Source organism: Rhipicephalus sanguineus, unplaced genomic scaffold, assembly GCF_013339695.2.
Source record: "Rhipicephalus sanguineus isolate Rsan-2018 unplaced genomic scaffold, BIME_Rsan_1.4 Seq6358, whole genome shotgun sequence".
NCBI classification, from domain to species: domain Eukaryota; kingdom Metazoa; phylum Arthropoda; class Arachnida; order Ixodida; family Ixodidae; genus Rhipicephalus; species Rhipicephalus sanguineus.
The window spans coordinates 14,902-26,802 of NW_023615668.1; the positions used below are offsets into that span (position 1 = coordinate 14,902).

The 11,901-nt window shown below is 46.0% G+C and overlaps 1 protein-coding gene across 1 annotated transcript; it reads right to left on the reverse strand.

Annotated features, from left to right (window-relative positions):
- Positions 1-635: 635 nt before the first annotated feature.
- Positions 636-1,310, reverse strand: LOC119377967 (uncharacterized). The gene has a single exon (XM_037647243.1). The coding sequence runs from the start codon at positions 1,308-1,310 to the stop codon at positions 636-638; it is 675 nt and encodes a 224-aa protein (XP_037503171.1).
- Between the last annotated feature and the right edge of the window lie 10,591 nt (positions 1,311-11,901).

Here is an 11,901-nt window from a genome sequence, read left to right on the forward strand (position 1 = left end):
GTGGGGTGTTTTATAACATTTTTAAATGCGTTTGATTCCATGATATTGCAAAGTTCAAGACGTTGGGGGCTGGAAGTTAGCATATCAATGTTTAGGTCACCCCCGATAGTAAGATTGTAACCATTTTCATTGACCCACGACAGGAAAGTGTCTAGAAACGTAAGAAAGTTGCACATGTTACATTTGGGGGGGCGGTATACCACAGAAAAAATACCCGAAGAACATTTTACAGTCATAATCTCGTAATCGTCAGTAACCACAGAAAAAGCCTCGAGTATTTCACACTCAAACACATCTTTGACCAGGAGCATAACACCACCACCTAATTTATCACTGCGGTTCAAGAAATACGTGGCATAGCTAGGTATACGAAGAACGTCGGATTCATGGCGATACCAGGTTTCAGTAACCATGATGACGTCAAAGGAGAACTCAAACGATTCAAGCAGTATTGCTATCTCATCTGCCTTGTTTCTGGCTGATTGCGCATTTATATGAAGGTAGGAAATGTGGTGTTTTCTACCAGATACCAATAGGCTCAACTGGTGTGGCGTTAAGCAGTCTGCAGCCATTTTCTTTTTGCCCTGTTTTTCTTCTAGCTTTTTTTTTTTGCTAAAGGATGAAGCTCAACAAATTTAAACAATCTTTTCGAGATCGCTCTCAGTAGTTATTTGAAGCACCCTCGACTTCTCATCCTTTCGCGCAAAAATTTTGCCACCTTTCGTCCAGGCAAATCGCCATTCGGCTTCCTTCTTGCGCGCTACAGTTTGTCCCAGTAGCTTTTTTAACTGTGGGCATAGGTGTTCATTGACGTAGACAAATGTCTTTCCTGGGAAACCAATATCAGCTGTCGTTAAGCGCAACTTTTTCGCCTTTTCCAGAACTGCGTCTCGCTTAGACCGGTTGTTGAACTGCACAACAATATGAGGGCAAGATGCATCCTTAGCAGTCACGCGATGGCAAATTTCTATGTCATCTTCTTTCACTGATTCGCCGACAGCTTCACCAATCTTCTGAACGACCCTGGTCAACCGTTCACCCTCCACGAAAGGAACATTTTTCACTTCAATATTTCGGTTTCGCGAGTACTGTTCTAGGGCGGTAGTCCTACGTTCATTGTTGAGAACGACCTGCTTCAGCTGACTGCAATCAGTCTTCAGAACATCATTTTGAGCCTTTAGCTCACCGTTTTCTTTTTCAAGCCGCGAGCACAGAGCCGAAATTTCTTCAAACTGCTTATTAAAAAAGTCTAGACTTGTTTTCACATCACGTATTTCCTTACGCAGCTCTCTCTCCAGGGCAGTCCGCATTTCGCGAAACTCTTGTTTCAACTCTTTAAAATGTTTTTCCATTTCGGCTGGCGACATCAAAAAACACTATGGCAGCAGCAGCAGCAGAAAGCAACAGAACACTAAGGAAAGAAACAACGATAGTACTGACCTGTAAAAACAATATGCAATGGTTCAGTAGGCTGTGCGCAGATCCGCTGCTGCTGCCAAAGTGTGGTTCAGTACACCCGGAGATGCTCCGAGCTGAACAGCTATCCAGGTGGGGCTCACAGCGGGGCACAACAAAAACACGACCACGATGATCACAGCCGTGCCCTGATATGATACGGGGCGATGCGTCGAGGCTATTTGAAAGGTCAGCAGTCACTCCCACGATGACCACCGTATTTCCCTTGACACGGGGCAGTGCACCGACGACATGCGCTGCGCGTTGAAAAAAGCACACGCAGCGATGGCAATATCACAAATGGCAATATCACAAACGTAATATATACTAAAAAATACAAGGTGCAAAAAATACAAAAACTCTCAACATCAATGAGGAACATAAATAATATATAAGAGCATTTTAAAAATCAAGAGAAAGGTTAGTGACAAGATGGGCAAACGATTGTGTTGTATCAGCATTAACCACTTCTTCCGGTAACTTGTTCCACAATGAAAGAGCATGAGGAATTAATGAATATTGATGCACGTTGAGGTGACTTAATGGTTGCCTAACTGTCTTGTTGTGATGAGTATGATCAAAGCACATGGACGGGGCAATTGTGTAACGTTCGGATGGTATTTTGAAGTGACCATGGTATAGTTGATAAATTAATTTTAATCAGGAGGCTATTCTATGATGGAATATATGCATAATAGAATCATATTGCATCATGACTATGATGCAACACACACACACACACGCACACACACACATGGTGCTGTGATCCTCTGCATATAAATTGACGTCGATTGAACAGATCAGTTGTGAGCTATTAAAAGGACACCAGGTAAGAAAATTTTTATGATGCAATGCTACAACCATGTTGAAAACTGTCTCTATGCAGTTAATTCAAGCATAAGACATCTGTATAAGCTAAGATTTTTTTTATTACTACACATATACCATACAAGGCAAATCGATAGCATTTAATAGGAGCCAGGCCTCTCCCAAGCGTTTTAATTAATTTTTCTGATATGCTATCATAAGTCAGTTCTGAACAGTAAACGTACAACTGGTTCTGCATTGAAACCCCTCCCATGCCCTGTAATGTCAGCCGCCACTGCTCCTTCATGTAGCTACAAGTAATTGACGCTACAAAATTTTCATGTAGACAAAATAAAGCGATAACTGCAAAAACAATATTATAAGTGCATACCATACTTACTCGAATGTAATGCGAGTTTTTTTTTCAAGATTTTTGCTACCTCATGTCGACCCTCGCATTACAATCGAAGACCAAAATACACACGAAATACCTATTTTTTCTTCCTGGGTGCAATAAAAAGTCACCCCTCGTGTTGCAATTGTAGTTGCGTTACAATCGAGTATTGGTACATTTATATGTCCTTCATTAGTTTGTTGAAGTGGAACATGAAAAGCCTGATCATTTATTGAACTGATGCTAAAATGACAAATAAAACCATTTTAAAAAGGTTGCTTGATGTCAATATTATTTGCTTCTGTGATTGGCTGCCAGAGTAATACCGACCCGAGCAGACCATCTGCCTTGTTGCCAAGTGCTATTTCTTTAACCTAAGTAACATATAATGTTGAGCCTGCATGCTCCATTCCGCCACATCCTTCGGCATAGAAAGCGAGAGGGGCATTGGCCCATTTCCTTCACTTCCTGAAGTTTCAGTTTTACATTCTCTCCAACGTCAGAATTAAGTGGGTCTGTAACTATATCATTTGTTATTGTCTGCAATCAACACATGCTTTGTGAAAATGATCATGCTTACTTTAATGTGCTTGTGTGCACATGTCACTACAACAGAAGTATTCAATGGTGCCGTGCAGTTTTCTGTTCCAATTGCTACAATTGTGCTGCATGCAGAGGAAGTGGTGCCGTGTTGGCAATTGCGAATGACACTACATCTTTTATTATGTATTCAAGCAAGGATCTGGAAGCTGTCTGGCCATATATGTCGTAGTCATAAATAGTTTTATCATATATCATGCGTTATTGCTCACCCTCCACAACACCTATATTCTTCAATTGGCTATATGATAGTATTAAACCTTGTTCACATGTGATTTCTTTCGTAATCCATATCCTACTCCTGGGTGATTTCAATCTTACAAACACAACCTGGAACGATCATCCTCCTCCGCTCTCTCTTTTCAGTCGTAAGCTAAGGAGTAATACTAGTGCCGAGTTTTTTCATTATCACAAATAGTAACACAGCCGACACGTGTACCATCTGATGTTGCGTGTATACACCCGACCTTGACCTTGTTTTGACCTTCTACCATGATACATAGATTATGTACCTACCTACTATAAGTGAGACTGCATATCTTCATTTTATTCATTTATTCACCTAATTATTCAGGATACCTCAAAGGTTCCGACATAGGACATTGCATAAAGGGTGGGCAGACAGAAAAAAATGGCCGGTCATGTTAGATTTCGTAACTTTACGGATCATCTTCAAAAACAGCTTTGAAACGAGAAATATACTGGTGATTAGGGCATCGTCAGGAGGAAGGGCATGACATTGTCAGGAATGACATGTCTTTCATGACATGTCTTCTTTGTCTTTCTATCTTTTTCTCTCTTTTTTTCCTTCCTTGCTTGCTCTGTGCAGTCATCCCCTCATCTTCTATCCCTTTTTCTCTTCCCTTTCTCTCAATCTCTTTCTCTTCTTCCTATTTCTTTCTATTTCCATCACTCTCTGTCCTCGTTCTCCCCTCCTCTTTCTCCTTACACTCACATCTCTGCTCCTCATCCTCAGTTCCCTTTCTCACCCCCTTGCTATACTATATACTATACAAGGCTATGTTATGCTCTGCTAACGTGACTGGATAGCCGAGTGGTGACAACGCTTGCCTTCTATTCGTTGGTCTGCGGGTTTGAGTCTTGCCTCGCCAAGAAATATTTTTGCCGAGAATTTCTCTCTTTTTCTCTCTTTCTCTCTATTTGTCTCTTTCTTTCTCTCTATACTCGTTCTCTCGCCCATCCGAGTTATGGCACCCTGTGCTGCAGAAATCGGCGCGCCTGTTCTGGGAGCGAAGCAGAAGAGGAAGAAGACGACGAAGAGAGCGTGTGCTGGTTCATGATGATAATTTTCTATCTACGACATATGATAAACCTCAAGCATAACAGCTCCATCGTAACTCTACTCTGCTGTAAAAGAAAAATAGCTTTCAAGCAGATACTTTACTATGCCCTAGCCAAAGACGAGGGCGTAGCAAAGTATTTGCTTGACCTATCTGCATAGTAAAGTACCTAAAGTAACATAGCTATCTGCGTAGTAAAGTGTCTGCACAGCGTGGCATAAACTTTACTGTGAGTAAAGTTTATGCCACGCTGTGATAAATGTCTCAGTTGGAGTGACGACAGTTTAGAGGTACCTGGAAAGTACGTCTAAGTGTTCCAAATAAAACAGTTTTGAATTTCATTTTGGTTGAAATTTTGCGACCAAGTGGGCTTTGAAAAAAAAAGGTCGCCCTCATACTTAAGGTTAAAAAGCACATATAGTTGTGATGAATTAGCAGTGCAGTCTACACTGAGCCATAGGGGTATGTTATATGTTGTGCTCACTGGTTTGCGTGTACTGCTAGCTATTACTTTAATATTGGCATAAAGGGAAAGTAAAAATATGCACGTTCACCTGCTTTTTTAAGGTGCAAGCCTTTATGTCTCATGCGGAGGCTGCACCGACAAAATGGTGCCAGAAAACACGGTACAAAAATATGGCACAGATACAGAAAATAATGGTACTAGAAAAAAACAAAAACTGGCAAACTCAAAATGTCCTGAAGTAGAACTGCTGCAACCAAAGCCGTGTGTGAGAACACAAGGTGCCCAACCAAATGGGGAGAGTCGGGATGGCTGGCGACGTGGCGTATGATGCGCCGTCGCTCCTAACTCATTTCTTGTTCACTTGGTATGAACAAAAATTGGCATAGGAAGGTAAGAATGTATGACTGATTGAATGTTAACTTTTACAGCCTATGCCAAATTAGATTCGCTATGGTGTTAGAATTCCTAGGTAAAACGCATCCACAGGAATTCTTTGCTTATTATGCAGTAAGAGGAATTGATGCTGAGAAGTGGTGCATGCACCACGTTTAAAAGGCATTTCGCACATGCACTCTGTCATGGCAGAACTTGGCGCAAATAACACCAGAAGCTGTCGGCCACTGTTTGCAACATGTGTTGTGTATAAGACTCCATCGGCAACAAATATGATAAAAAATATTTCATCGCCTTTTCCCTGTTGCCATTGCATGATTAGACACTCTGAATTGTAAGTTGAATTGTAAGCTTTCCATTGCAATAAAAAAAACAAGTACGTTACAATTTGGTTGCCTGTCCATTTAAGGTATAGATAAGAACTCCTAGAAATTTTAAAAACAGAAATACAGCATCTCTAGGAAATAATCATGCCCTTCGAATCCACAGAACTCTTAAGAAGGGGTAAGTGGCCATTATATAGCTGGTAAAATCACTTTCCTAGAGCGAAGTAGCCAGCTGCACTACATAAGCTCTCATGTTGAGTGCTTATAATCTACCAGCAGGGATGAAATTTGTCATACTTTTACACAATTTTTCTGTTTATTTTGGTGTACTTAACATTTTGAAACATTCGTAAGCTATTAACAAAATATTCACTTTTACACATAATGCTTATTGAATCGAATACGACAGTATTCAATTTGATGTGTTATATCACTGAATATTTGCAGTGTCGGAATTTTCCTGGTGCGTATAATTCTCCATGTTGGCTTCACGTGTTTCCTAGAGAAAGCTTTTGTTCCATGTTTTGGAATAGAAGAGCGAAAACTCGTCGATGTGCTACATCGACAAGCTTTCACTCTTTTATTTCAAAACATGTTTCACCAACTAGCCCAACAGTTCACGCTTCTGTGCCATGATCATAAAACTATTTTAACCAAGCCTCCATAGAGAGTGTTGTACTTGTACTACATTTGCTTATTGCAAAGCAAGTGTATGGTTCACATATATTCATGTTCGGCAAGCACAGTTGTGTAGCTAGGTGAATAATATAATGACCCATCTGGCCTATGACCACTGGGAGGGTGGAGGGTGGAAGAGGGGGGGGGGGAGTTCTTAGGAATGTACTTACAGGCTGTTAAGAGTGGACAGGCAAATCTGTCTTATTGTTGCATGAGTGGCAGAGCATGTCAGTTGAGAGTAAATATGAGGTAAGGATTCGAGGCACGGGTGGTGATAGAATGGCATGTGAACTGTTGGAAGCATTTCATTATGGGGAAGGAGTGATGTGTGTATTAGTGACCCATCTGTTGAAACTCAGAAAGGCAGAAAAGTTTCTTGAGCATTCTCTTGTGATGGTTGTTAATGTTAAATGGCTGTGACGTTGCACCTTGCCCTACTGCGCATGTGTCTCTTCCCTTACATATTTGCTGGCAAAGCCACAAATAAAGATAGATCGAAGTTAACACATATCCTGTGTTTCTTGTCGTGAGGGGTCACTTCTGCATTTTATTACCTCCCTGAAGATATGCACGTACATCTTGCCGAGTTATAAGCTTTGTTGAACTATTTATTGTATGTGGCATCGTTGACACAAGATGACAACAGGGCATATGCTAAAGCTCCTGTAAGATCACAGGCCGAAGGTAACAAGCAGCTTACCTTTGTTAGGACAAAAAGCGCTGACATTTAGGATATCACTGTTCACATATGTTGTAAGTGCTTCAGTGGAGTCTTGTGAGATTAAAATGTGGTGCTCCCACAAAGATTTTTTTCTTTTTGTACTGTCACCAACCTGGAAAACTATGTAGACGATAAGTAAAAGAGATCAGGGTTAGGCAGAATGATGTGATGCCTGACACTGCAAATGAATGCAAGAGTACTTAATTACCATTGTATTGCAAGTGGAATATTATATTCAATATGAACCTCAGCTTGCTTTGCCATGATGTTCCTGTGGTTGTACACCTTCTTACCACCATGGCAGCATTGCGAGAACTAACGTCTCTGTCAAAATCTTGTGCAGGTGTGTGACACAAGCAGTCACTGTTTACAACTTCAAGGTACCTCTTACCACCTGTGGCAGTATTGCCAGAACTAACATCTTTGTCAAAATCTTGTGCAAGAGTGCAAGGGACAAAACAGAAGTGGTCACTGTTTACATCTTTAATGTCCTAAACATGCGCACCAGACCATGATTGTACAGTGTCTGACAGCTCCAGTGGAATACACATCACGATGGCTGGAGCCACGTGGCATCAGCTAGACTGTGACAAGCTGCATACTTCTGCTTGCGACAACTGTGTGGGAACAAAAAAGGGACACCGCACAAGGAAAGGCTTTTAGGCTATAAAGGCGTTTATTGACGGCACTAGTCAACGAAGCACAACGGCGACAGTCAAGACAGAGCGCGGACTCTGAGCGCGAGGAGCGTGCTGTCAGAGAAGAGCCGAAGGGGACGACCCACTAGAAAGCGCTCGAGAGGGCGACCCATTACAGACTTCCAACGCTTCGCTACAATTACCCCGGGTACGACAAAGGGAGCCGCCTGGTGACCTAACTGCTTGTCACTATGAGCGGGTCATGATAGGGCTTCAGGCGCTCCACGTTGACAATGTCGCGCCCTCGACGGCGCATGTCCGAAGATGGTTCAATGGGCTCGATCAGGTAGTTGACCGGGGATGTGCGTTCGACGACACGGTAAGGGCCGTCGTACTTGGGCAGCAGTTTGGAAGAGAGGCCAGGTGCAGTGGTAGGGACTGAGAGCCATACTAGTGCTCCAGGGCGGAACGTGGGCGCAGAAGTGGTGGTGTCACTGCGAATGCTCTTTTGCCGTTCTTGGTCATGCGTAGTAAACGTCTTGGCAAGCTCCCGACACTCCTCAGCAAGTTTGGCTGTGGCAGAAATAGGCGCACACTCAGACGGATCCGGCTTGTATGGAAGGATTGTGTCGATTGTGTGCGACGGGTGTCTGCCGTACAATGAGAAAAAGGGGGATAAACCAGTAGTGCTCTGAGGGGCGGTATTATAGGCGCAGGTGACGAAAGGCAGAATGGCATCCCAATTGGTGTGATCGGCGGCGACGTACATCAAGAGCATGTCGCCGAGCGTGCGGTTAAAGCGTTCGGTGAGGCCATTCGTCTGCGGGTGGTAAGCAGTAGTTTTCGGGTGAACAACGTTGCACTCTTTCAGGATGGCTTCGACGACATCCGACAAGAAGACACGACCTCGATCGCTGAGCAGCTCCTGGGGTGGACCGTGGCGCAGCATGAATCGGTGCAGCAGGAAGGAGGCACCATCGCGCGCTGTAGCCGCTGGGAGGGCGGCAGTTTCGGCGTATCGCGTAAGGTGGTCAACAGCGACGATGGCCCAGCGGTTACCAGCCGACGTTAGAGGAAGTGGTCCATACAAGTCTATGCCAACGCACCCGAACGGCCGGTCAGGGCAAGGCAGAGGTTGCAGAACTGCCGGCGACAGGTGCGTTGATGTTTTGCGGCGCTGACAATCGATGCAGGAGCGAACGAACTTCTGCACGTAGCGGTACATCCCTCGCCAAAAGTACCGTTGGCGAATGTGGTGGTAGGTTTTCGATACCCCAGAGTGTGCGCACTGCGGATCAGAGTGGAACGATCCGCATATGTCAGAACGCAGACTGCGGTGTATTACGAGTAGCCACTGGCGGCCGTCGCCGTAATTGCATTGGTGGATGAGGTCGTCGCGAACGGCGAAATGGTGGGCTTGACGACGCAATCGCGCGAGTGGATGGTGTTGCCGATGGATCAGTCAGCAAGTCTATCAATGAGGCGATCCAGTGATCCTTGCGCTGTTCAGTAGCGATGGTGTGAATGTCGATAGAAGAAATGGCATTGTGAGACACTGAGCTATGGGTATTGTCGTCAGGCAAGGGGGAGCGCGAGAGTGCGTCGGCGTCAGCATGCTGGCGTCCATTGCGGTACAGCACGCGGATATCGTAGTCCTGTAGGCGAAGTGCCCAGCGGGCGAGGCGACCTGAGGGATCCTTCAGTGACGACAACCAGCATAGTGCATGATGGTCGGTGATCACATCAAATGGGCGACCATACAAATAAGGTCAGAATTTCGTAAGGGCCCAGATGATCGCCAGGCATTCCTTTTCGGTGACGGTGTAATTGGTCTCGGCTTTAGTAAGCGTACGACTTGCATATGCCACGACATATTCAGGGAACCCTGGATTGCGCTGCGCAATGGACAGCGCCAAGGCCAACACCGCTAGCGTCTGTGTGTACCTCTGTAGGATCGTAGTGGCGTAGTATGGGAGGCGACGTCAACAAACGGCGGAGCTTTTCGAAAGCGTCGTCGCACTCGGACGACCATGAATGGAGGGGCCCGTTACTTCCGAGGAGCTTCGTCAGAGGCGATATGATAGTCGCGAAATTTCGAATGAAGCGCCTAAAGTAGGAACACAGTCCTACGAAACTGCGCAGTTCTTTGACGGACGTAGGTTTCGGGAACTCGGTCACGGCGCGAAGTTTGCCTGGGTCGGGGAGAATTCCGTCCTTGGACACGACGTAGCCGAGGATTGTCAGCTGCCGTGCTGCAAATCGGCACTTCTTTAGATTCAATTGCAGACCGGCGTCGCTCAAACGCGTCAAAACATGCCGTAGGCGTTGAAGATGGGTGGAAAGTCCGGAGCAAAAACGACGACGTCGTCGAGGTAGCACAAGCACGTGTGCCATTTCAGGTTGCGCAGAACGGTATCCATCATGCGCTCAAAGGTAGCGGGCGCATTACACAGCCCAAACGGCATGACGTTGAATTCGTGCAGGTCGTCGGGCGTGACAAAGGCGGTCTTCGGTCGAGCGTCATCCGCCATAGGAACTTGCCAGTACCCTGAGCGCAAATCGAGAGATGAAAAGACTTCGGCGCCTTGCAGGCTGTCAATCGCATCGTCTATTCGCGGCAGTGGATACACGTCCTTACGAGTGATCTTGTTGAGTCGTCTGTAGTCGACACAGAACCGCACAGAACCGTCCTTCTTCGCAACAAGAACGACAGGAGACGCCCAGGGGCTGTTGGAGGGTCGAATAACATCGCGTCGAAGCATGTCGTCGACTTGCTCGGTGATTACACGGCGTTCGGCGGGAGATACGCGATGTGGACGTTGCCGCAGTGGCAGGTGGGCGCCAGTATCGATGCCGTGCGTAACGGCCGACGTGCGGCCGAGAGATGTTTGAGCGACATCGAAAGAAGAGCGAAATTCTTCCAACAGGTCTAGAAGCTGGGAACGCTGGACCTGAGTAAGGTTGTCAGCTATGGTGGAACCAAACACGTCAGCGGGTGATGAACCAGACATCGAAACAGCACTGAGCGTACTGGAACTGCGGCCGTGCGTGTCATCGGGTTCGTCCATAACTTGTGCGTCTTCAAGGGGTTCCACGCTGCCGAGACATTCCCCTCGCACCAACATAACACTGTACGGGGAGGGGTTGATTACAAAAATAGAGGTGCTTCCCTGAGTGATTTGAACGGTCGCGAAAGGCACCAGCAAGCCTTTCCTCGTGCAAATACGGTCATATGGCGAGAGGAGTGCAACGGTGTCGGATAAGACTGGCGCAGTAGACGGACACCGCCGTTGACGAGTTTGCAGGCAATTTGATGTCGTCTTTGATGAGTACCTTGCTCGCAGCCGATGGACTGTCTTCCGGCATCAAATTAGAGAATGGTGACAGCTCTATTTCGGCTGGTACGCAATGAAGGACGGCGTCGTGGCGGGAGAGAAAATCCCATCCGAGGATGACGTCGTGAGAGCAGGCAGGAATTATGATCAGTTCGACGGCGTACATAGCGTCCTTAATCATGACGCGGGCTGTGCACACCGCTGTAGGGTGAATACGTTGGGCGCTGGCTGTGCGGAGGGAGAGCCCGGAAAGTGGCGTCGTCACTTTGCGCAGTATTCGGCTAAGCTTTGCGTCCATAACGGATACAGCGGCTCCAGTGTCGATAAGGGCAGATGCACGAACACCGTCTACAAACACGTCTATCACGTTCGATGGGCTTCGCTGAGGGCTTTCGCAGTTCGATCGCGTCGCAGCCCTTGCCTTGTGGACTGCGACGACTAGTTTTCCTGGTCGCGTGGGACTAGACGTGGCCGCATCGGGGACAGTGAGCGGCGTCGTGGTGACGGTGAACGGCGGGTAGAGGGCGTTGGGCGAGACGGCGGTAAAAATAGAAGCGTGGGTAGAACAAAATGATATTTTGGGAGAACTTCAGAATGGATTTCGAATTGACAGGCGGTTAGACGATAATCTATTTGTTCTTACCCAGTGTATAGAAATATCGAAAATAGAAAACAGGCCCTTATACGTAGCTTATCTAGATATTACCGGGGCGTATGACAACGTTAATCAGGAAATTTTGTGGGATATACTGAAAGAAGTGGGCATAGGTGACGACTGTATACAGCT